This window comes from Diadema setosum, chromosome 17, assembly GCF_964275005.1.
Source record: "Diadema setosum chromosome 17, eeDiaSeto1, whole genome shotgun sequence".
Lineage (NCBI taxonomy): Eukaryota > Metazoa > Echinodermata > Echinoidea > Diadematoida > Diadematidae > Diadema > Diadema setosum.
Window position 1 is genome coordinate 6,311,885 of NC_092701.1, and position 27,058 is coordinate 6,338,942.

A 27,058-nucleotide genomic window follows, 5' to 3' on the forward strand; every position below is an offset into this window, starting at 1 on the left:
ACTCAAGTTCAGTGTAAAAATGTATACTATTAGTGGATTATAAAATACAATGCTGGCAAATATGTAGCCTGTAAATGTCTTAGGATGTATCGTGTATTTTTGTAAAAATTAGCATGTGGACAAATGGACAACATATGAAATGAAATAAAGTGAAACACGAAATATATAACGAAGAATCAAGAAATAAACTAGTACAGTGCACTCCCGTTATAACGAAATGCTCGGGACCGGCAGTTTTCTTTCGTTATAACGAAATTTCGTTATAACCGAACAATACAATATATAACGAAAACAAGGAAACCATGCATATATATCATATTCTGTTTGTTGAATCTTTAGCATACACTGGAAAGCTATGTAAAATGTGCCTTGGGGTTATTGTATTACTATATTAAACGCTCCCTTCAGAAACTGTGCGTGACACAAGGAGCGAGCACGTAGTGATGTGAAGCATTTGCCCATGCAGAGACGCTGTAAAGGCTTGTTCCGCTACGTATTTTCGAAAGCAATTCGCATTTCGTTATAACGGAGCACATTTCTCTTGTTTTTCTTTGTCTGTGGCGCTCGGAAAAGACTTCGTTATAACGGAAATTTCGCTATAACCGTGTTTGTTATAAGCGAATTTTGTACCATAGACTTTAATGGTGATAATTTTGGGACCAGAAGTTTTACTTCGTTATAACGAAATTTCGTTATAACCGTGTTCGTTGTAACGGGAGTGCACTGTAATGCATTATTTCGCCAATAAAGAGCGAGTTCATATTGTTCTCAAATTTTCGGTGGCATCCACCTTCTTGAGGAGGCCACTAAAAATTTGAGTAAAATAAACTAATTCTTTATTGGCGAAATAATGCATTACTATTTCATTTCTTGATTCTTCGTTATATTGGAGCCAATACGTGAATTCGCAACATGTTTGGACCTAGACTATATATATATATATATATATATATATATATATACCAGAGACATATGATGTGACAATATCATACAGTTTAAAAAGTAACCAGTTTAATTCTGTGAGAACTTTGATGCAGAAATTAGCATTTTCATTCCACTGCATACTCACGGCCGGCGCTATGTTTTCAAATTTTAAAAAGTGAATGTGTGTGTGTGTGTGGGGGGGGGGGGGGAGGGGGTGGGCACTTCCGGGTTTTCATGAGCTGAATAGCAAAAAAAAAAAAAAAAAAAAAAAAAAAAAAAAAAAAAAAAAAAAACCTTCAGCGCAACTTCTTGTTCAACTTCCGGGTTTTTTTACTTCAACGTTTGGGGAAAAAAAAAAAAGAAAAAAAAATGGGGGGCGAAAGTGATGACGCGTTATGTATTCCTTTGTATGGTGCAAAAAAAAAAAAAAAAAAGAGGAGGGGGACCGAGCCCCCACCCCCTCCCCCTCCAGTTCCGCCGGCCATTATACTATCTCACGTTAGATAATAATTCTAAGAGTAAACTGTTTTACTTTCATTAGCGTATTGCACATTATATCACAATGACCACCCAAAAAAAGAAACAAAGAAACAATCAAAAAACTAACAAACAAACAAATAATAAACTCGATAGGTTTGCGATGTCTTGATGCTAAAGAGTCTATAAGCCCATAGACCCTACTCTAGATAGGCTGACAATGATTTTTTTTTTCTGAATGTGTTGTGATTATGTATTAGTATATGAAATTGTACATTGTCTCTTACCCAGATAAAAGTGTCTGAATTGGCTGCGACTAAAACAAGTTTTTTGAGGCATGGACCCATGGAATAAAGACAGTTACAGTGCATAGTGTTATATAAAACCTGGGAAGAGTTCAAAGTTATCCTTTCTTTCATTTATTTATTTATTTATCTATTTATTTATTTATTTATCTATTCAGTCTTCTTTCAAAATGTTAGCCCCATCAGTAGGCAGGTACTGTTCTTACTGGGGGCCCTGCACAAACAAACATTACAATTGACAAAACAATGACATATACATCAAATACAACATACTGTATGTGGACAAGTACAGTTCTTCCACCGAGTCCCTTACATACAGTCACACAATAACTACACACTGACAATTACACACTTACTAATCAAACAAGCAATAACATCATGGTGGGCCTACATATCTATTATAACCAAACAATTAACCATAAATTTCATCAAAAATTAAAGCTGTCCCTGAAAGTGATTAATACCCCCACCAAAAATGGGGAAAAAAATCAGCAACCATCTTGTTATATTCTTATTAATAACAAAATTATTGCCACAACAATATATTACTCAACATTAAATACGTATATACTGCCCACTGACATTCACATATACAGCTGTATATCATATCTCATGTCGAATGCTCAAATAAAAAAAAAATATCGGCAATTTCTGTGATTGTCAGTAAGAACGTTGTTGCCATGGCAACACAATGCATAACATGAGAAAAAATGAAGTCTACGCAAGTATGATATCATCGATCATATCATATTCCAAATTCCAAATTAAATACTCAAAAACTAAAAATATTATTCTACAATTTTCATTGAAATGATGCTGTTACCATGGCAGCACACTTTTCAACAATAACAAAACAAAAATTTTAAACATCTAAATCGTATAATGGTTACATATGTCAAATTTCCAACCAAATACTCAAAACTCATATGATGAGTAACGAATCCACAATTTTTATATAATTTTTCATTCAAAATAAGTACTGTTACCATGGCAACACATTGTTCAACAATTAACCAGAAAGCCTATCACATCCACTGGCAATTTGAATGACCTTCAAAACAGAGAGAAAGAAAACAGAAAATAAAAACAAAACCTGTCACCACAACACATACTCTCCGACAACTACGAAAGGTGGGTCTGCACTCCTGCAAACTTGTAGAAATCACATGTGTGTAACTTCAAGTCTAACGCTCAAAAAATAAGTGAGCTAAGAGGAAAAAAATACATTTTTTGCATGATCTTCAAAAAAGAAAATATACTATTACCAATACAATATAGCTTATGAAAAATAAGAGAAAAAACATATACCAAAATATCAAATGTTCATGTATATAATAATGACCGATATATCATCTTAATATTGCCGACTTTTTAGAAACTGAGTACAAAATGTTTGCTTTGTTTGAGCATTTCTCACGTCACTTGGAAAACTATTCCAAAGTATCGCACCATCAAAAGAAAATGCCTTTCTGCCACTTTCAGTTTTTACTTTGGGCACAATTAGACCTCTACTTTGAGCATTTCTTGTACTGTATCGATGTACACTTATGGCAGATGAAAACATACTCTGCAGATATACAGGGGAAGTATCATTCAAAATGTCATGTTTTCCTTTCTGAAATTGCCATCTCTTCTCCATATCTATCCATATAGACGTGTGAACATTTCATTCTTTGGGGTGCGAGTGTTTGTCTGCAAGACAATTCATGGCATTATAGAAAACATGTAGCATCAATGCTACATATTATTTTCTATTGTCGTAAAATGGGAGCGGGATAGCTTAACACTTCCCAGAGTTGTCTAGGAATCTGCAACCTTTTGCACTCTATTGCAGAAGAATGTTCTTCCATCATTTCCATGACCTTTCAAGAAAATAAAAGTCTTAAGCCTCTTGCTATAACGGTCGGAACATTTTTAAGGCATGTATAAGATTGATATCGCCATGCCCTAGAGCAACTGTTATTCGCATTGGTATAATGTTTTGCAAGTGCCCAAGTGGAAAGGATATATAGGGGAAAATGCCATCCCTTCAACTACTATGTAGATATTGCAGAACAATGTCTCCTTTACCAATTTATTCACATTTCATGAAAAAAAAAATATATAATATATACGGCCTGAACATCTTTTCAAAGGCATGCACCCGCGTAGGACACTTGTATACATGTTTAGTATTCTATATGCTATACGTGTTTTCTATATTGCGAGGGGGTGGGTGTGGGGGGGGGGGAGGGGTGGGGCACCTTCGGGCACGTCCCAGAGCTATAATATAGGCCTTGTGTTGCCTTGGAACGCATTGTCACTGCATATTGGAGAGTAATGTGTTGTGTATAATTTTTAAGGATTTTATTGGAAATAAAACCGTCGTCGTATCAATGACGGCAAAAATCTTTTTTTTAATTATTATTATTATTATAAATTAAAGCATAGGGCCTACGCTTAAGAACCTACTATTCGAGTTCGTATAATCCGTTTCGTACATGACCAAGTAGGCCTATATTATGATATACCGAGCCATGAGGATTCCGATAGAGGTAACGTTGAGCACCTCCCAAGGGGTTTTGCCTTTGAATGAGCACCATTACGTAATATTTAGATACGTACATTATTGTATAACAATGGTTTCATCTGTAGATTCCCTTGCATTTCTGGAAAAATAAAAGTGTCTTTCTATATAGCCGGAACCACTCTTTAAAGGCATGTAGCAATGGATGAATCAACGTGCTGGTTATAGTACATGCATATCTTTATTGCAGTGAACGCGGGGTATCTCTGGGCAATGCCCACAGGCTTACTTTTGAATGTGTATACCCTTGTGACTATGGATATCAAAGAGCACTATCTCGTCTATCATTTCCATGACATTTCATCACCCATGGAGATTAAAGTGTCTTGCAAAAAGAAGCAAAAGGAGAAGAAGGCTTGAAATTTGGCTTCCAGTGCTGATGATATACCTATTTGCATATCTGAGCACTATTTCCATGTTGATAGAAGACAGGTTCTACAAACTATCTATTATGTTTATTAGAAATGTTGATTCATAAAAAGTGAATTACATAAAAGACTAAGAATTAATTTGGTCAGCTTGGTTTTACAGATTTAGAGGAAATCTATCAGGTAAATCGCAATTTTCGGTGAATATGAGCAGTAGTATTCTTTATGCAAATTAGATGGTCAAAGATCATCGAATTTTGTTTAAGAAATGAATTTTTCCGATTCAGTACACTCATTTCCTTATTCTTATTATCATTTCTTTCTTCTTTTTTTTAGGTAAAGGAAACTCGTTTTCTACTTTTGCCTGTACTGTGTACAGTACTTTAAACAGAGAACTTTTTTTTTTTCAGGAATACCGCTAATAGACTATCACGACTATATAACATGTACGAGAAAAAACACACTCTTTGAATATGTTTCATCACTCAGCGTGTACATAATATCCAGGGGTTTTTCCCTTTGTTTTGTCCACCATTGTTTGAATTTCCACAACCCCTCTGATACCTCGCTTCCTGCTACCTCATTTTACTTCCGAAACTCAAGCTGTTTGTTCCGATATCCGCTATCCTCAAACTAAATGCCAACTATACAACAATACAGGATCTATAGATTTGCAACATATCTCTTTTTTTTCTTCTTCTTCTTCTTCTTCTTTTTCGAGGGGGGTGGGGTTTTCTTATTGGGAAAAAAAAAAAACCCCGAATAGGTTGCAAATGTGAAGAAAACAAAAAAAAGTCAGAACGAACTGACAATTGTTATAAAACAATAATGCTTCAAATAGATGGACTGATGTCGGGAACCCAGATCTATAGTCATATATACGTGGAATTACGCGTATAGTTTCCAAAAATTTGTTGGCTTCCATTGGCTTTCAACTATGCTTTACAGGAAAATGATAAGACAGCACGCCGATTTTAATGAAAACAGGGACCAAAACATAACGTTTCTATCACAATTAACAGTGACATAAATCAGTGGCAATAAACAGAAATGTATAGTAACATGTAATACAGATGTATCGATGACAAAATGCACAAAAGAATTTCAGTACAAAACTGATAAGGATTATGTTTTAGACATTAATAAGAACTAATGAAGCACATTTTGATTGAAAATATATAAAAACAGATTCAAGAGAAACAATGGAATCATTATAACAACCTACTTCCTGTAAAAATAGAAAATAAAAAGTATTTTAGTCACGCTTAAAGTTAAGCCCAATTACATTTCGGTTTAAAGAAAAGAAAAGATAAACGAATTTCCGGAGACTAGATAATTTAATTCAATTCAATTTAAACTTTATTTCACATTTCGAAAAGAACATAAACATTTCACTTTCTTTGGTAACAGAGAATATGGTTTCATAATCAAAACTAAGTAAATTGAGAAAAATATAATTGTGGAACCTTGGAGTTACAAATACGTTGTGATGAAAATTGACTGAAGTTATATAGACTATAAAAATACGCAATACATAGAAAAATGGAGAGACCCACTAAAAAGACAAGGCTTGTAGAATGTTGGCCCCTCAGGTTCAGAATGTCAAATAGAAAAAATAAACAGATGCAAAAAGAGGGGAAAAGGCTGGGGAAAAAGTCAGGAAAAGAAGTCTGGAAGCCCACTTTCATAAGAAGACAGAGTAACAAGCAGACACACATACACACGCGAATAAACATTAAACGAGACTGGAACGACGAAACTAATAAAGGAAGACTAAAAGACAAGACAGATTGAGACAAAAACAGGAAGAAAATATAATTATTTTAACACATCAGGGAAAGTTTGAGGAAAATCGGACAATCAATGCAAAAGTTAAACAGTGACTTTATCATCTTTTCATGGATCTATTTCACTAATTTCAAAAGATGTGCATGATAGGTTTCTCAATATCTAATGAGGTAAAACATGTATGATTTTCACATAAAGATAATTGATACTTTATTTTTGTGAAGAAGGGACTACAATTTTGCGCAGGCTAGCACAGAAAACACCACCGTTGCTGGGTACGCTACCTTCCTAGCTGCCAGTGCACTGGGACGGCAGCTTGGACGGCATCTAAACATGTACACATAATACATTAACATTGTGTCTCCCATATCCGGCCATTTCGCTTATCCGGATGAGCGCCGGTCCCGACATGGCCGGATAATCGAGGTCGAACTGTACATGCAAGTATTCAATTCAGTTCAAAGCATATCACCGCTGTTCATATACAAGAGACACGGCAGTCCCTCAATCGTGACCACATTCCTGCCACAATTATTGACACCCCCCCCCCCCCGCACACACACACACACACACACACACAGGCAGATACACGCATTACTATACACAGCAATGACCAGCAGGGCCTTCTTTTTAGAGCGGAAACTGGATTATCCCTATCATTTTTATTTTGAAAACATTTTCATCGCATCACCAACTTTCCGGGCGCGCAGGCATACACTACATACAGCCCCCCCCCCCCCCCCCCAATATAGGCAAACTTGCACTCTCACAGTATACCGTCCTCTGTTTCGCAGGTGAGCCATTGTTTATCGAATATTACAGTGTATTACGAGAATAGGAGTATGTTGATAATGCTTATGCGGGGAAGTTAGGGGTGTTCCAAATTAAAAGTGTCTGTCATTGTCTGTGTATACACTTCAAACGTATGTGCGTGTGTCCGTGCGTGCGTGTGTGTGCGTCTTCGTGCGTCTAAGTATTTGTATGCATGAGTAACTAGAGAGGTTGTTTTGGTTTTGTGTGTGTTATTTTTTGTTAACATCCGGGTTCATGAGTTATGTAGTTAGCCTAGGCTAGAGATAATCTAGTTTGGTTTACTCTTCTACTAGCTCTCACCCATTCAGATCACATCGCGCTCTTCCCGACTTCGGAATAGTTATTGATATCTATCGTTGATATCAGACGGACATTTTCATCGGAATTTCTGTTGAAATAAAGACTCAATTCTTCTGTTTCTACTGATACTTCGGTAAGCGCGATCCTTGTTATACACTTTTTGAAGTTTTGATCTTGCAAGCTACCAGCTAGTCGGTACTGTGTTAGAAAATATCCAGTGAATGTTCCTTTGTAAACATAGATATCCTGTATTCGCAAGTACATATACGTAATACCAAGGTATTCAAAATTATGACCTGCATAGATGCAGATATTAATAACGAGATTTTATGTGCTTGATAACAGGCTGAACATAAATCAAACCATTTTATTATTTGTGATTTTGCATAATTTTCCACAACGACACAGACTTCAGCAATAATTTATATTACAATCTTTACGAGACATGAAGCAGCATAAACAATGGTATAACATTGTTTGTACAATATTGTTATAGATGGCAGGGAGTAAAGTAGAGAGAGAGAGACCTTAAACATGGCGTGCTAAGTGGTCTTCCGTGTGGATTAAGCTTTTCGTTTATATTGATGACTGGTTGATGTATGAAATATTCATTGTTGATGACGGTCTGAAAGGGTTTGAATTAAAAAAAAATGTGATTGTAAATATTTATCGTCTCGAAATATCTGATCTTGAATCAGCCAAAAAGCACCTGAAATATGGGGGTGATTTTAATAATATCTTCAATAATGGTGATTTTTCTTTAATGTAATTAGTACTGTCAAATTGAAAATACTTTTCTCTAATGGTGCCTTACTTTATTTTTTTTTTTTGGAAGAATGGCGTTAACTTGTTTTTGCATTCAAACTCTTCATGCATGATTTGAACCTTTGGTGTTACTACAAAAGATTATTTATGCCCAGCTATAAACACAATTATACTTACAGTTTGTACATAAATAATGGAAAAATGTCCATAACCTGCCTCAAAGTTTGTGGATTATCATTGCATAGCATTTTTTAATCTTTTCAAATGAAATGTTTCCAAGCATACGACACAAAAAGAAAAAAATTCGGTAAAAAGTGACCCAGTGTAAGAATAATAGCCCTATGATTCATACACTTCAATCAACTTCTCAGCGTTATTGTCAAACACACATTGTCATGATCAGTAATATCTAAAGCTGTTATTACCGTAAACTTCGAATAATAGGCAGTATAACCGAATTAAGTTAGTAAATTTATTTCTGTTCTTACTCCTGTTTTACATTGTACGTATTTCACACACGTCATGATATTCATGGAAATATTATGACAGTCTCCGGTATAGGTATATAGACATCATAAACATTTTTTTTTTTTTTTGTTACATGGAATTGCTTTTGCTCTTGAAATTTTTGTCGCACTCGTAGGTCCAATGTCAACAAAATATGTAGCTCAATAGACATAGCAGTGGGTTATATCGCAGAGCGAATTAACTGAACTCAGTTTACCATATTCATAGAATGTTAGAAATATCAGAGATCTATAAGCCCAGCAAGACAGCACCGCGTTACCATCATCACACAATCAGAATATGATCTGCGTACAGAAATATAAGTGTTGTGGGTATGTGGTTTGCTTTGATTTAATGTTATATGTTGTTGTGTTTTGTTTTGTTTTTATCTGTGGTTTTGTTCCATTTAGTGATAAAGGATAACATCTTTATAAATCTGTTAAGAAAAACAGATTTGGAATCTGATTGAGAAAGTACAAGTTTCATCGAATTCGGGCCAGTGACCTATATATACAAAACGTCTAAAACCAAGATTATCACAAAGAAGCCCTTGAAGCATATTTACTATTGTAATAATGATGTTCACAAAACTGTGAACGTCCTCTTAGCAAAGAAAAGAAGTGAAACAATCTCCAGAATCATCACAATAAGAAAGTGACCAACGATGGTATAGTGTGAATACACTCAATAAGGTCTTTGACAATGTGTGCCAAAGGGTTACAGCTCGTTATTCCGAAGGTTCGTTATTCCGAAGGCTCTTCAGTCCGAAGATTCGTTATTCCGAAGGTTCGTTTTCCGAATTTCATTTTAGGATTAACAAATCTTCGGAATGACGAACCTTGGGAATAACGCCACAAATGTTCGGATTAACGAACCCTTTTTCATTTTCGGATTAACAAACCTCTAGGTATAGGGAATTGTGTGTTTCGGATTAACGAACCTTCGGAACAACGAACAGCACCCGTGCCAAAGACGTGGAAATAACATCACGTCCTCAGATGTATACTTTAATTTTATGGAAACATCGATCCAAGCAAACACAGTTTGAACTGAAAGAGCTATCTTTTGAACTGGTCAGACATAAATAGCTCAATATATACTGAAAAAAAATGGGCATTGATTATTTATCGATCAGGGCAAACGTTGCAAATTCCAGTCGTTAAAAAAAAAAAATAGACTTCTATAGTGTCTGTAACACCAATGTGACAAAGTATCAATACTGCCAATTTTATTAACAAAACTACAACAAGTAGCACATGGACAGTATATATTCATACTCGACGGCAAACACGTTGCTATCTTTCCAGTAGTCTGGTTTATAGGCCATCGCATTCTGCAGCAACGTGTGCAATTCATACACAAGAGGAGATCATTATTTTGTTGGAAAATATGAATAAGCTACATCTTTACAGGGAAAATGTTCTTCAACATAAACAAAGCGTTTGATGTTATTCCTCACAGTATAAAATTCTTTAAAACATCATTATGGCATTATAAGTTGGTATAATTGGTTCCAATGTTATATTCAAGAAGTACATTTATATATATATCTTCAAGATCATTTCAATTTGATTATAGGTAAGAGGCCATATAAAAACATGTGATCCGCAATGTGGAAAAACTTAAGTATTTTTTTTATTCAAAAAGGGGGAAATTATAAATGAGGTACCTAAAATAACGTACGATGATGAGATATTAGAAACTGCTGATAATGCTGTTAAGTACCTGGAAGTAATATCACATTCACACTTACTGCTGAACGATCATATTTTGTCAACGTCTTGAACGTATACCTCGAGCAATGGAATATATTCACCACATTGATTGGTGTTGTACAATGTATGGGCAAGCCGTTCAAAACCAACTTATGCAAAAGATTAAGGGGTGCAGTATTAAAAAATGCGCTATCAGTACTGGATGCTGATTGTTTTACACCCAAGTGATAATGCTATATAGCCACAACATTGAATTGTCATAATAGAAGAATCAAATTACAATACTGCATACTCACCATTAAAACTATTCATAAACATAACAACCTATTAAAGAATTTTTGATATTTTTTTGACCAGTTACAAAACAAGATATTCTCAAAATAGCACTTTAATACCTTATCCGAATACCGAATAAAAAAAAAAAACAATAGCCCTCGTTGTCATACACAGTTAGTTCTCTTTTTGACAGGCTCCCTATTGCAGTACTGAGATAGCTGACTTCGTCATTTCATGTATGTAAAACGAAATGTTTAAAATTCATTCATGTGATTTGATTTGTTTTCATGAATCCAACACTGTCAGTCTTTTCACTTTTTCACGTAATTTTCGGATAATTCCAAAGATCCTTTATTACTCACCTTCTTTTCATATTTCGGATGAATGACCGTCGGGAGAATGAACCTTTTCTGATTAAAGGACAAGTTCACCTTCATTAACATAAGGATTGAGAGAATGTAGCAATAGTAGTAGAACACATCATTTAAAGTTTGAGGAAAATCGCACAATCCGTTCAAAAGTTATGAATTTTTGACTTTTTTGTGCAGTCACCGCTGGATGAGAAGACTACTGAAGTGTATGATGTCACATGCGTACAACAATATAAGGAAAATATAAAGAGAATTTCACAAAATTTCATCTTTTGAAAAAAGTACACATTCCCTTGACTCGTTACTGACCTAAGTTATGGGTAATACTATTCCCATTGCCTTTAGAAAGAGGCAAGTCAAGTGCTCTTTTATTATGCGAAAAAAGTGAAAATATGTTGAATTTTCTTTACATTTTCTTTATACTGTTGTACTCATATGACATCACGAGCCGTAGAAGTCTCCTCATCCAGTGGTTCCAACACAAAAATTTTTAAAATTCATAACTTTTGCATCGATTGTCCAATTTTCCTCAAACTTTCACTGATGTGATCTACTAATATTGCTACATTTTCCCAATCCTTATGTTTATGAAGGTGAACTTGTCCTTTAATGAACCGTCAGAAAAGAGAACACCTTTTTTCTTTTTGCAATAATGCATGCAATAACACTCAAGCACTGAGCCGTAATTTACTCTCCCCTATTTTGGAGTTTATAAGAAAAACACATAAAACCAATGTATACGCATTCATACCAAAACATATGACTTCTCCTAGAGTGATGGCCCGATATCTATTTCTTGTGGCACCGGCCCTTATCACCATGGGGGCATTTCATGAAGCGTTTTGTCCCACAACTTTGCCACCCAGGTGGCCGGGCAATATACGACTAACGTTGAGCCTTGCATTTCGCAAACTACCTCTCAAAGCGAAAATGCTCGTCACAACAATGAAAGGTATGAAGACAAAAAGAAGATCCAAAACTTTTGCTTGAAACACCTTTATTTTTTGTATCAACATTTCACTGTTTACGTTGCACTACCTTGTATTCAAAAAATGCATGATGATGGCATTAAAGTAGGTCAGTCTTTGTTCTACACTTTTTTCTTCTGCCTCCTCTTTCTCTTCTTCGATTATGTTTTTTTTTTTGTATTACTATAGCGACAGGAATCAATAATTTGTCGAATAAACATCAACATGTCACTTCGACACGAAAGGAATGCTCATATACACAACACAAATTGACGTAACAGTGCTCAATATTACCCCCATACACTTCGCAAACAATAATTAGCCTTCGATCAACCTTTAAGCACAGAAGTATTAGTGTTGTTTTCGTGTTGCAGACAAGCGACAGTAGTGGCAGCTGCCTCGATATTGTAGTTCTTGTTTTTGCATACAAAATCACAACTTCGACCTCTGCAAACGAGACATTTACTTGCAATTTTTCCTATTTGTTTGTTTCTGTGAACATAATGTCAATTAAAAAAAAATCAAAATGACCAATTTACCGATTCTTTCATCCAGCGGGACGAGAATCGCATCTTCATCCTGTACATATGGGGACGTACGTGGCGCTCTTGCTGGTGCTCGCCGCACTGGCGTTGGGGCACGGTGTCGGTGAGTTTCCTCTAAAAGTTAAAAAGGTTTTCATTTATTTTACTCGGACAGTTGAAGCTTATAGATTGATCATTTCTTACTCACACGAAAAAAAATACACACAAAGAAATGACATTTAGTCGTTGAGAAGCCTTACTCAACGAGATAACGTTCAACTAAATGGCATTCCATAGAAACCGATAAAGGACAATCTTTTCTGTGTCTGAGACTTTGGAGAGTGTGTCACAATAAAAAAAAAGAATGCTGATTACATCGAATCATTATTTATATACACTGAATTAGCTTTCAACTTTACCTATTTACCTTTAAGTGTTGCATATTTTTATATTTTCTTCCAACTCTTAGTGGAAGTCTTAAATCATAGATATTGGCCAAATTTAATTAAAAAAATTGTGGACAACTAAAATTCAGTCAAACAAATTTTCCGTCCTATCAGAATAGAATTTACCTCCGTGATTTGTTGTTTTTGTTGTTGCTGCTGATGATGATGTTGTTATTGATATTTAATAGTATGTGGTTAAAGGGATGGCATATAAGTTTTCGTTGAGATGGGGGTTCAAAGAGATTTGATTTGTGTGTCCAACACACTCAATTGGTATTCAAAGCACATAAATGGTTATTTCCTAAATGGTGGATGTGACACAGTAGCACACTGAAAAAAAAGGCGTGGTGAAACCGAGACACCGCAACACAAATTAAAAATGCACAGGTCTTAACGGGGTGGGCATATCATGTCTAATAGTTTTAAAGGTCCTGTTTACCTTTGGGAGCAGTGATTTAAAAAATGTTTACGATATCACATTTGATGCGTACGTGTAGGTCTGTTGTATCACAAAACATCCTACCATATAATCTTTTTTTTTCTTTTGCAATAAAACCTAAAATATAAGGAGATATCATTATTTTTCTCATTAAACCGTATCTGTAGACGGTTTAGTCTGGAAACATTTTTAATATAACTATTGTTCACATTTTGTGTATTTAACAATACTTAACATCGATTTTATACGGATTCATAATTTTACAGCGGTTGTTTTTATCCCTAACTCACATTTTAGAACTATTTTAAAGCACTAATGCTGGGATCTTGTTTCTTCTGCAAATGGTAAATTATGCCTTTAACCATCGTTCAGTCATAATGCTGTCATTTAGGCCGACATCTATGCTCTCAAAAGCTTAAAGGGGACCTCCGGATGATTTTCAGACTTTTACATTTGAACAAATATAAATCAGTTAAACTGAGTACAGAGTTTTAGAATTTATAGTGATTGGGATGAGGAATGAGAATGTTTTCAAAATTTGTAACAAATTGCAATGAACAAGGATGATGACATGGCAGCCTCACCATAGGAATGCATGAGTTGCGGCTCACGGAAGCAGAACAAAAGAAGAAGGCATGCATAGATTCTTCACAGGTGAACTTGTTGAGCAAGTGGTATTGTAATGGAATTACACTTCTGCATTTCTGAAATATATGAGGCTCTGATGTTATCAACACTGTTCAGTGTAATTTGTTTAAGATTTTCAATTTATTGGTTTCTCTGCTCAAGGACCACAACAAATTCCAAGAATCTATACATGGAGCTTTTGATTTATTTACTACATGATGTGAAATTATGAAAATCGTCTGGAATGCCCCTTTAAAGGCATTATTTACCATTTGCAGATGGAAAAAATAACCAGCGCAGTGCGTCAAAATAATTCTAAAATGTGAGTTAGGGAGAGAAACAAGCAACGTAAAAATGTTATTCAGTATAATCAATGTTAGGTAATTATGCAAAATGCGAACAATAGTTATGATGAAATTGTTTCTTGAGTAAACCGTCTACAGTTATGATTTATAAGAAAAATAGTTATATCTCCTTATATCTTAGCCTTTACTGGGATATTTCTATGTCGTTTTTGTGACACAACTGACCTATATACACAATAATATGCATCAAATCACTGCCTACCCAATGGTAAACAGTACCTTTAAGATATTTGGTTCTTTTTTAGCTTGATTTTATGTTTGTTTTTTAATTAATTTGAATAGAGGGCACCAGCTGTCTGCGACCGAGGCCATTGCTTCACGGCAGGTACGAGTACCAAAATTCCTCATTTTATGGCGAAGAATATCTGCCGGTGAATTTCGTTGTGAAAGTGCTGTGCAACCCTAACACGCAACTCAACGGAGACGAATTCATCCAGTGTCAACGCAACGGGCAATGGAGCGGGAGAGCCGTATGCCGAGGTTTGTCCTGCTACTTTCCAGACTTCTAGGGGTGTCTTAGACTTTGCAAAGTACTTAGCATTATTTATTTTTTTTTTGTCGGTGTCGTTGCTTATGTTAGTAAAAGACATACAGCCACAACGCGCATGGATGACCAATTGACAGTGAACCAGGTAAGTTTGCTGAAAAAGGACAATTCCTAAAATTATATACTCTCCGTCCATATTGGTGAATATCACTTTATAAAAAAAAAAAAAAATGTTCGGCCATTGAACGTTGAAGGTCCTCCCCCTTTCTTTGCTTAATATAGAACAGGTTACTTGTCGTGTTCATTGTCGACAATGCAGTGGCTGATCCAGAAGGGGGTGAACCAACCCCTTTATTGTTTGTTGAAACAACAGAAATAAGAAGAAATGAAACCTGGAAGTGGCACCAGAAATATGGGGGGGGGGGGTGGGGCACTGGATCCTCCCCTGCAATAACAGCAAACTTGGCTCATTTCATGAAGGGTCTTTTCAGATAGTTTTTTTTTTCTGACAAACTGCATTAAGCTACTGAAATCTTTACATCTGACATGTCTGATTGGCCGAGAGCAAGTTTGAAGTTTGAAGCCTTCCAGTTAAGGAATGTGAAATGAACTGCCTGGTAATGACAGTCTTTCACATTAAACGTTTCTCCTACCTTTTGCTTATACATATATTTCGAATGTAATTCTGCTTTCTGTCTTGGTTTCCTAAAGCACCAACGATTTGCCCGCCACCAAGACAGATCGAAAACGGCTTCCTGCGCGTCCGAGGAAGGTGGGCCGGTGGTCGAGCGGTGTATCGGTGCAATCCAGGTTTCTATCTTCTCGGAAGAGCGATGGCGACCTGCAACTCCACTGGGGAATGGACTTATGGTGGCGATGAACCGGAGTGCGTCCGTGAGTGCACCATCATCATCTCTGTTAATGAATAAGATCGCAAATTTTGCTTCAGGGAAGTTTAGTATACGCTGGTATAGAAGTATGTAAAAAAAAACCCGTGATATACCTTATTATACAGTCGGTATTTCTTGGTAGTGTGATGGTGTCACAACATGAATAACAACACGGGACAAGATTTTCTCTGAAAGGCATGGAAAAATCAAACTGGTCTTGCCCTATATCATTCATAAATTTTGCAAAATTAAAATTGGGTGTAAGACTCCAGCATCAATCTTTCGTTCCCTTGAATTTAAACTGACTGGATGCGACATACTCTTATAGATCCCCCATCATGCCAGGCGCCGGAAATCGTTGATGGCCAAAACTTGACAGCAAGTTTGAGAGCTGGAACCGGACACGTCATCGGCGGTCTGTACACGGAGCACTCCGTGTGTGCTGCCGAATGCCCGATCGGTTTTGTGCCGTCACGTGACTACAGTCTGACTTGCCACGACGGAGAATGGGTACCAACAGGAGAAATCCCAGAATGCCTCGGTAAGCACACGACACCCCCTCCCCCTTCCCCTTCCCTTCTGTCCCTGACATTTGCATATCGTCAAACCGGAAGCTATGGTACAATGCACTCACGTTACAACGACCATGCACTGTTATCACGAAATTCTCACTATACAACGAAATCAACGTTCAGGTTCCAAAATTATCATGTATGCATCATTATACACTTTACTGTTCGGTTACAACGAAATTTCGTTATAACGAAATTTCGATATAACGAAAGATTATACTGCTGTCAGTTTTCTTTCGTAATATCGAAATTTCGTTATAACCGAACAAATAAACAATATATAGAGCGGATAAAGTTCCAGCCTGAAGTTTTATTTCATTGTAACCGAAACTTCGTTAAAACCGTGCTATGATGGGAGCGCACTCACATTCAATTCATTTATTTTCATACTTTTCATTTATGAACATTACAACAGAAACCAGACAAGTTCTTTTACCTTGTGAACAATGTGCAGAAAACAAACAATATACATGGTGATAACACTGTAATTACATGTAATGATAACTGGTCAAAATCAAAATCGAAATGGGGTTGATCAAAGAGAAGTATGACGGGACCTACATGAAAGCTAGCTTGTTTGGCTGTAAGCCCCGAGTAATCAGTGTTTGTGAAAAAGAAACGGAGAACGGATAGAAGATAAGACCAGAATGATGACGTAAGGTTGCCAAATTTTATGTAATAAAAAAGAAGAAGAAAAAGAAGAAGAAGAAAAACAAACAAACTATACATTAATATGAACTTACTGTGACCGAGCCATCATTATTATACAGCCTACTTTGGTATATATACTATAAACTATTGTTGCATTAAAACTTTCACCAGGGTATGATCAGTAAGACACAAACATGAATTAAAAGAGAAGAAATAGATATTGTATATTGTATGTGTAGCAATACTTACCATCAATTATACTAATTACAATGTTCACGTTGTAAATTCATATCACTTACTGACGTCTTAGAACTATTTCAAAGTATTATATCTGTTTATCCATCTGCAAATGCAAAATAATACTTTTAAATCGAGATTTCCACCGTCTTTAGATTACACTGTCACTTATTACACTAAGGTCAAGGGTCAATTCATCTTTCTTCGAGTAACAATTTCTTTTCATTCCAAAAGCGGTCACTTGTCAGCCTCCTTCTCTTGAGCCCATACCACACGGAAGATCCGACGCCCAAAACCGAACGTACTTCGTCGGAGAGGTAGGTACTTTGTATTTTGAATTAAAACCAGATTATGAAACGGTGTCATATAGAGATATACTTGCAAACTCAGCTTGAAAGAACAGAATGATCGGTTTTAAAGTAGCTCTCAAGATGATTTTCAGACTATTGAATCTGAACATCTATAAAGTTATTGATTGTACTTGGCACAGAGAATTAAACCGAATTTATAGTGATCGGGATAAGTATTAAGAATTATTTCAAAATTCAAACAAAACACAGTGAACGAGGATGATACATAAAGCAGCTGCACCATAGGGATACGGGATTGGGTGCTCATGGAAGTAGAACAAAATTACTTGAATATATTACTGGAATATGTGAGTCTCCCATGTCATAATCCTTGTTCAGTGTAATTTGTTTGGGGTTTTTTCAGATTATCAGATTATCTGCTTAAGGACCTCAATATAAAGATTAATTCCAAAAATCTACATTTGACACTATCTATTTATGTGCTGCATGATGTAAGATTATGAAAATCGTCTTTAATTCCCCTTCAAAGAAAATGTCCACCTGCTTTCAAATCGGTAAAACAGTAAAACAATTTTACTTAATGATCATGGCAAAAGTGTCATGTATGCCTGACATGATTTAAGAACATGAAGAATGGTATAAAGAGGGAATTTTAATCTTGAAATGTTTTCACAAAACTACGATATGCCACAAGGTAAGCAGATTAGATAGGCTGAACAAGTTGTCACTCCTAATTCATCTTTCATTCCATCACGCCCATCATGTCTCTGAAGTATTACAATGTTCGTAGAAGTGGTCGCTTCTCAGAAATTAAGCCCTTTGTCATGTGTGTTGGGCCTGGTTCGGCTTGCTGTTAATTGGTTTGGTGAAAATATACTTGCAGTTTGAAGATGTGTTTTCATTTTTGAAATACATTTGTATGCTGAAAATAAGTACCTGGTTTTAGTTTCGCTACCAAACACAGTGCTTAACATTACAATGTAATGTTTGGCAGCAAAATGCAACTCGGAGCACACGCGGCACAGTTTAAATATTGCGTATGATGTCAGATGGATGTGCTGGCCATACAGGAATAATCCTTACATCACAGATTCTTATCCCAGTAAATTAAAAAACCAGCATGACTGCCGTGCGAATGAACCCCGAATTTGCTTAGCGGGCATTGTTCGTACAATAACATCCCCATTGTCATAGTTTATGTTAAAGGACACCTCCGGATGATTTTCAGATTTTTTCGTTTGAACAACTATAAATTAGTTATACTGAGGACAGAGTTTAAACATTTGTGATAATTGGGATGAAGAATAAGAATATTTTCAAAATTTAGAACAAATTGCAATGAACAAGGATGATGACATGGCAGAGTCACCATAAGAATGCATGAGTTGGGGCTCAAGGAAGCAGAAAAAAAAGAACAACAAGGAATGTTTCAGACATCAACCAGTCGTCAATATAAACGAAAAGTTTAAAGGGGACCTCCGGATGATTTTCAGACTTTTGCATTATTTTGAACAACAATAAATTAGTTAAACTGAGTACAGAGTTTCAGAATTTTTAGTGATTGGGATGAGGAATGAGAATGTTTTCAAAATTTGTAACAAATTGCAATGAACCAAGGATGGTGACATAGTAGCCTCACCATAAGAATGCATGAGTTGGGACTCAAGGAAGCAGAACAAAAGAAGAAGGCATGCATAGATTTTTCACAGGTGAACTTGTTGAACAAGCGGTATTGTAATGGAATTACACTGCTACATTTCTGAAATAGATGAGGCTCTGATGTCATCAACACTGTTCAGTGTAATTTGTTAAAGATTTTCAATTCATTGGTTTCTCTGTTCAAGAACCACAATAAATTCCACAAATCTATACATGGAGTTGTTGATTTATGTACTACATGATGTGAAATTATGAAAATCGTCTGGAATGTCCCTTTAATATTTGCTGATCAGGCGGTGAGTTATCGATGCGATAGTGGATATCGTCTCGCGGGAAAGAGCTGGCAAGTGTGCAACCCCCGCAACAACAGAGATGTTGACGGATATTGGAGCGATCGTGTGCCTAGTTGTGTGGGTAAGTTGCTGTGCGGGCTGCGGGCCAAAAATCCTTGGCCATATAAACATTATGCCTCACAACATGTAGCCTTCGTACAAGTCGTCAGCCAAGGGAATGTCGAAACCACTAGAACTGAAAGACTAACAGGTGAAGAAGGGCGTGGTCATCTGTCTAACATAATACGTTATTACATTAGGCGTTTTCACATCAGCCCGATGTTTCGAAATAGCGCGGTATTTTCTGACTTGGGAAATTAACCCGATAGCGAAATAGCGCGCTATTCTATAATGTGAACACAAATTAACGCACTTATTGTATCGCTCTGATCGAGAAAATTTCTCGAGTCCAACTCGGGAAATTTCTGAAATAGCGGGATAGTAGCGCGCTATTTGATAATGTGAAAACGACTCGAGAAATTAGCGCCATGCATCCCATCATGCCTAGCGTGTGTGACCCGATCGATCGAGGCAAACTGCACACAAATCACGAGGAATTTTTGAGAAGGCACACACATTACTGATGCTGTTTGCACATACTCAGCTGTCGAATTAGCTCGAAAAAAAAAAAATCGGCCTAATTCTCTTCGGGCTGATGTGAATAAGAAAATGAAATAGCGCGCTAATTCGCAATCGCGAAAAATACTTCGAGCTTGGATATTTATCGGGCTGATGTGAAAACGCCTATTGTCAGCATTACCGGTTCTTCATAGGGCAACAAGTCGAAAAGCTGGTATGTGTGCTTTATTCTATAGGTCATGAATCGCGAATATACGTAAAGGCAGAGTTCTTGCAGGCGTAAACAATCCTATAATCATCAAAGAACAGAAAACAAACATGATAACAGTAATTATTCGAACTGAAGTATACAATCTTCTTTCAGTTTAAAGATTATGAATCAACCTGACTGCTTGAAGATTTATTTACTTGTTGATACAAACAAGAAGTACGGTAAGTGTTCTTTTCGAGTAAAGCATGTTTGTTTGGGTTTTTTTTTTTTTGGCCACAGTAAGCCTACAACAACTCAATCAAATAAAATCAAATCACTGTAAATTGAATTCGAGTGATTTGGGCAAGATACAAAGAGAATCGTTCCAAGGAAAACCAGATCAAAGGCATTGCAGTAATAGGTCAGGTTCAACTTATATGTTGAAAGGAGGGCCCCGAGAAAAGCCTCAACACGAATTGATGATGATATCTAATTCTTCCGCAATCTTGACTCGTGAGTAGGAACACAATGTGGAGCAATATTTGAGTCCCTGGCACATTTTCGGCCTATATGCACCCCGCCCTTCTCTCTCTCTCCCTACATCTCTTCCCCTTTCCTAATACTGTATTTGGATTATGAATCCTTCTTAAACAATGAAAACATAATTTTCATCTTACGTTTTTATTCTTATTTTATTTGATCTGATTTTCCATGTAGCCTGCAATAACGGATGAACCGATTTTTTTTTAGAATGTTCAAATACCTGTTCAAAAATCCTGTATTAGAATATGTATGTAAAAGAATTGAAATTACATGTTGCATGATTGTCTTAAAATTACTTCAAACGATTATACAAGTGAAAGATTTTAAACTCACTTGAACCAAACGCTTAAGTGAACTAATGTTATCATTCATCGTCCGGCGTCCGTCAAGCGTAACTTTTTGTTTACAAAATGTGAAAATTCTTAGGGAATATCTAAATTTGTTCAATAAATGGTTTAAAATTCCTCAAACTTGAAAGCCCCAACATCAAGGTATCTTTACATAGTGATCTCCTTCTTTAGAACAAAACAAACAAAAAAAGATGATGTAGAGCTTTAATATACCGTATACGATATGAGTTGCATTGGTAGCTGCAGTTTTAGGTGTGTTCATGACAGATCCGATGGGGGGGGGGGGGGATGGGTCTAAATTAGTGCCCAATTTTTACTTTTTCATCTTCTGGAAAACCCCATGGTGAATTTTCGCGAACGTTGACAGGAAGCATCCCTGTAGGGTGATAGAGGATTAAAAAGAAATGGTCCCCATGCTCCTCATCAAAAAAAAAAAAAGAAAAAAGAAAAAAACTAAAAAAAAAAAATGATAATACGTTCTCTTGAGCACTTACTGTGCTACGTTAGTATATTGGTGACCCTAGTTTCAAATTTGTTCATCGGGTGCTCCCCCCACCCCCCCCCCACACACACACACAACTTGGGCCAGAACGTTTAAAAAAGAGAATCTTCGAAGAAAAGAAAATATGTACTATCAAAAGCCAGAAATATTCTGAGAAATTACAATATACATGAATGAATGTACTTTAAAGGTTGTTTATGGAAAATGGGGGGACAGCTTGTAGAGAGGACTAAGATTGGGGCCTGTCTTCACGTTTTGATTTTCCTCTGGAAAGAGGATGGTATAATTTTGTATAACCCTGGCAGATATTACACTTTAAGAAAAGACGTAGATTCAATTTTGCACCTTTTACCAGCGTCGTACTGTGAGGACCTTTACGGGTGCAATTTTTCACATTTCATTCAGACCAGTGTTTCAATGGGCGCACCTTTAATGATGCAACTTTGCACCTTTCTGGTCTGGTGTTCCCAGTGTGACACTGGTATAAAGGTGCAAAGTTAAACTTATTTTTCTTAGAGTATATTGCCAGTTGGACATAATAGATACCACATTACCCTTCCGGGAGTCCCCCAAAGCTCACCAAGCGCAATATTTGATATATTTTCTTTGGGTAATAGTCTGCTAGAATGTGTGGAAGGTGAACTTGCGATATTCAAGTGAGCGCGAGACCCCAGGGCCCCATTTTATAATAGATATTAGGATAGCAACTCTTCCTGAAATGGCAACTTCCAATAGCAACATCCAATCAGGAAGCTGGATTCTTGTCGTTACCATGGCAATTGCCATCCCAGCAAGAGTTGCTATCATATCACATTTTTATGAAACTGGGCCCAGGTCTCTCGTTTCTGAACTTGATGATATAACGTGTTTGTTCGTATACAGTAAGTTGTCCTATCGTATATTCATGCTTTGAGAGATACTATTATTGAAAGCAACTTCCATTTAGTTGCACTTCTGTCTTACGGTATAGGTTCGTTGATTTTGTATTTCCCCTTTTTCCTCATTTATTTTGTGGTTTGCAGTGGTCACGTGTCCCAACCCAGGACGAAATCATTTAAGAAATGGACACGTGACATTCTCTAATACCTCGATGACCATTGGTACGAAGATGACACTGAGGTGCAATTCCTTGTACACGTTGTTGGGATCGAGCGAGCGGGTGTGTCAGGCGGATGGGACATGGAACGGCACGCTCACGTCATGCCACAGAGGGGGTGCGTATTAAAGGGGTGACAACCATTGGGGTAGAGATGAGAATTGGGCTTTTAACTTTTCGTGAGATACCAAGAAAACACTTATGAAATAGTGCAGAGCATACCATCCTGAGACCAATTCTATTTGATTTTATTTGATTTTATTTGATTTGATTTTATTTTATTGGTTCCTGCATTATGTCACTGCTCATGCAGATACATTCACATATATACATTGATGGTACCATACATATAAATGGATATACATAAACATTAATTGCTAACAAGGTAAGTTTCTTCATTACCTTTAGAATGTACAGCAATACAGTTTCTTCATTGCCTTTACAATGTACAAAAGAACATATCAGTGATGCAATGATAACGCAGAATGGCTACAGCTTAAGCATTGCTTGATTTGCATGCAGCCCTCGTACATAATACATAACATATAGGAAACTAGGGGGAGGGATGACTTGCGTAGAGATAGGATAGGAGAAAGGAGAGAGGAGATGAAAATCAGTTCTGGAATGGCTGAAACATCCAGAAACAAAGTAAAATCAAGCAATCGTAGAAGGTGGGTCTTACCTTTTATTACAATTGCTCTCTTTTTTTTTTTTTAATATCCCACCCATTTCAAAACCAATTTTCATCAAATAAACATGAAAATTCTCATGCAATTACATGATCTTTCATATTTCGTAAGGGGTTGTCATTATCTCACCAAAAAAAAAAAAAAAGGTTAAAAGCCTACAATTATGTTTCAACCAAAACTATACGATTCCTTCAAGATGAAGATGTCATCCTTATTAGATTTGACAAGACAATTATTAAAATGTGATGCAAAAGTGTTGACGAATATTATTATCCCTTTCAATTTGTGCTATTAAAAATTCATTGCCAATACCGTAATAAATGCGAAAACAGAATGTAAACTCTCCCACACAAGCAAACACAAATTATAACACAAACGGCCTACAATAAAAAAAAATAGTGTAAGTGGCATGGGGGATTCAGAAGGAGGTAAAAAAGAAAACTCTCGTGACTGTTACATTCATTTTGTATTTAGAAAACTGTAAAAAACACTAGAATGTTCCTACACACGATTTGGTATGTATATTTGCTATTGTAAAAAGCTACCTATTTTAATGGAACATTGATGGCCTAGTAGAAGTCGTGTGTTTATTGTACCTCACCAAGTACATGTAAATTATATACATAATTATCCAAACGTGCTGAAAGTTATTTTCTAGTTTGTTTGATTGATTGCCCATTGTGCTTTTTTTTTCAGATTACGAATGCAGAGCGCTCGGTAACCCAATCCACGGGTCAATGTACTCTCTGAGTGGAGGAGAGGAAGTAGAACCTCAGTTCAGGATCGGCGAGACGGTGTACTTCCGGTGCGACCATCTTGTGAACGAAAACAACGAACCTCGCTACGAAATGGTCGGGTCCAAGCAGAGATTCTGTAATAGAAATGAAGAATGGACCGGAGAAATGCCGAGATGTTTGGGTATGCCGATAAATCTGCATATATGAAGTCACATATACAGTAAAAAAGGAACACAAGCATGTACTCTACATCACTAGGGCCTATAAGCCAAGGAGATGTACACTGTTAGACTTAAAGACATAATTATACCCCCGCCAAACGAAGTTTGAAGGGGGTATATAGGAATCAGCGGACTGTCGGGCGGTCGGGCGGTCGGTCGGGCGGTCGGTTGGGCGGTCGGTCGGGCGGTCGGTCGGTCGGTCGGTCGGTCCGTTGCAAATCTTGCGTCGCGAACTACTTCCTCAGTTTTCAACCGATTCCCATAAAACTTGGCACAGATGTGTGCCTTGGGTTGTAGATGTGCAAGACGTATTTTTTGACAGTACCCAAAAGTACGTTGCCATGGTAACGGCATATTATGGGCAAAAATGGGTACAAATCTTGCGTCGCGAACTCCTCCCACAGTTTTTGATCAATTTTTATGAAATTAGGTACAGATGTTCATCTGAATATGTTAATGTGCAAGACACATATTTCCGCAGTGGCAAAAAGTGCGTTGCCATGGTAACGGCATGTTATTGGTAAAATATAGGTCAAAATGCTTCATGGCAAAACTGCTTCATCAGTGTTCTTCCAATTCTCATGGAATTCATATTGAATGTTTGTCTTAGGATATAGGTCAGCATGACACATTTCTTGACAGTGACAAAAAGTATGTTGCCATGGTAACAGCTCACATATTATGAGCCAAAATGATGGAAAATTTTGTGTTGCAAACTACTTCCTCAGTTTTTGCCCAATTTCCATGAAACTTGGTACAGATGTGTGCCTTTGGTTGTAGATGTGCAAGACGCATTTTTCGACAGTACCCGAAAGTACGTTGCCATGGTAACGGCATATTAATGGCAGAAGATCAAGGAAAGATCTTGCGGATTTAACTACTTCCTCAGTTTTTTGACCAAAGCTTATGAAATGTTGTTTTGACCAAAGCTTATGAAATGTTGTTTGGCGGGGGTATAACCAGTCGCTGTAGCGACATTTCTAGTTTACCATCTGCAGATAAAACAAAAACCCAGCATTAGTGCTTCAATATAGTTCTAAAATGTGAGTTAGGGATAGAAACAACCACTGTATAAAATTGAGTCCATATAACTTTTGTTAAATGCACAAAATGTGAACAATAGTTATAATAAGAATAATTCCAGATTAAACTGCCTACAGATATGGTTTATTGAGGAAAATACTGATATCTCTTTATATTTTAGGCATTATTGAAAAAAATTGTATATGGTAGGATGTTTTGTGATACAACAGACCTACACATATGTATCAAATGTGATATCTTGAACAGTTTTAGAAATCACTGCTCCCAAATTGGACCTTTAAAGTGTTATTGTTTAAAGGGGAGATCCAGTCCAAATATAGTTAGTCTGACAAGAAAGTGTAAAATATTACGAGTTCAATAGGAAAATTTTGATCGTAATCGGGTGAAAAATAAGGAAGTAATGACATTTTGATGTTTCGCTAACTTTTCAGCAAACAGTTCTTGAACGGTCAGTATGAACATGAAAATGACAAAGTGAGCATGTCATACCCTCAAAACTTGTCATTAAGTTTGTGCATACAATTTTGACATTTCCAGTTTTTCATTCAAAGGCCATTATGCCCGAGGTTCAAATCCTGGTTTTCCAAACTGATTACTATTCAGATGTTATTCAATCAGGAATAACATCATGTTTCAGATTTCAATGACAGAAACAATGATTTTTTTTTGTCATTTTTTTGTGCAAGATCAATGGAAAATTGTGATGTTATGACATGATTAGCTCATTCATTCGCATATTCATATCCATTGTACACGAACTGTTTTGCAGAAATTAACAAAACTTCAAAATGTCATAACTTCATAATTTTTCATCCGATTTCAGTCAAATTTTTATCAGATTAATTTACATTTGGACTGGATTGCCCCTTTAAAGGCTAAGAAAATTTGGTGGGGACTACCTCAATGCTGTCTGCTCATGGCAGTCATTCGAATGAGAGACATCTCTAAATACTGTAGTCACTTTCCATGACTGTGGCATAGAGATCGTGCCGAGTTTTACGCTCATTTGACATGAACGCAAGATTATTTAAGAAGAAATCCACCTCAAAAGCAAATGAACTTTTATTCAATTCAATTCAAAGGTTTTATTTTCACTTCTTTCAACAGAATGTATGGAAAGTATCAATTCGACATGCATTTGTAGGAATAATAATAAGAATAACATTTGTCAGTAGTCATTACAAAGTAAGGCATTTTTCGAAAAACATATTTATACATTCTGCGAAAAAGGGGGAGGTACCCACTCGAAAGACTGTGCTTGTACTATGTGGCCACCTCACAGGGAGAAAAAAAAAATAGGCGAAGAACTTAACTACAAGTGTGCGGGATAAACGAAGGGGAAAGGGGGAGGGACGGGGGAAACAGAAATAGAAGTAAAGAGACGAGACAATTAAAAATAAAAAGCTTAAAAAGAAAAAAATAAT

General features: G+C 36.4%; 1 protein-coding gene across 1 annotated transcript in view; it reads left to right on the plus strand.

The window, feature by feature from the left end:
- Positions 1-7,538: 7,538 nt before the first annotated feature.
- Positions 7,539-27,058, plus strand: part of LOC140240895 (complement factor B-like) — a 94,604-nt gene continuing 75,084 nt past the window's right edge. Inside the window, exons 1-9 of the mRNA XM_072320673.1 lie at positions 7,539-7,674; positions 12,699-12,791; positions 14,827-15,024; positions 15,743-15,925; positions 16,250-16,462; positions 17,616-17,698; positions 19,645-19,765; positions 22,870-23,061; positions 24,329-24,550. Coding sequence (XP_072176774.1) covers positions 12,731-12,791; positions 14,827-15,024; positions 15,743-15,925; positions 16,250-16,462; positions 17,616-17,698; positions 19,645-19,765; positions 22,870-23,061; positions 24,329-24,550 — 1,273 coding nt within the window. The 5' untranslated portion in view covers positions 7,539-7,674; positions 12,699-12,730. The remainder of the gene's footprint in view (positions 7,675-12,698; positions 12,792-14,826; positions 15,025-15,742; positions 15,926-16,249; positions 16,463-17,615; positions 17,699-19,644; positions 19,766-22,869; positions 23,062-24,328; positions 24,551-27,058) is intronic.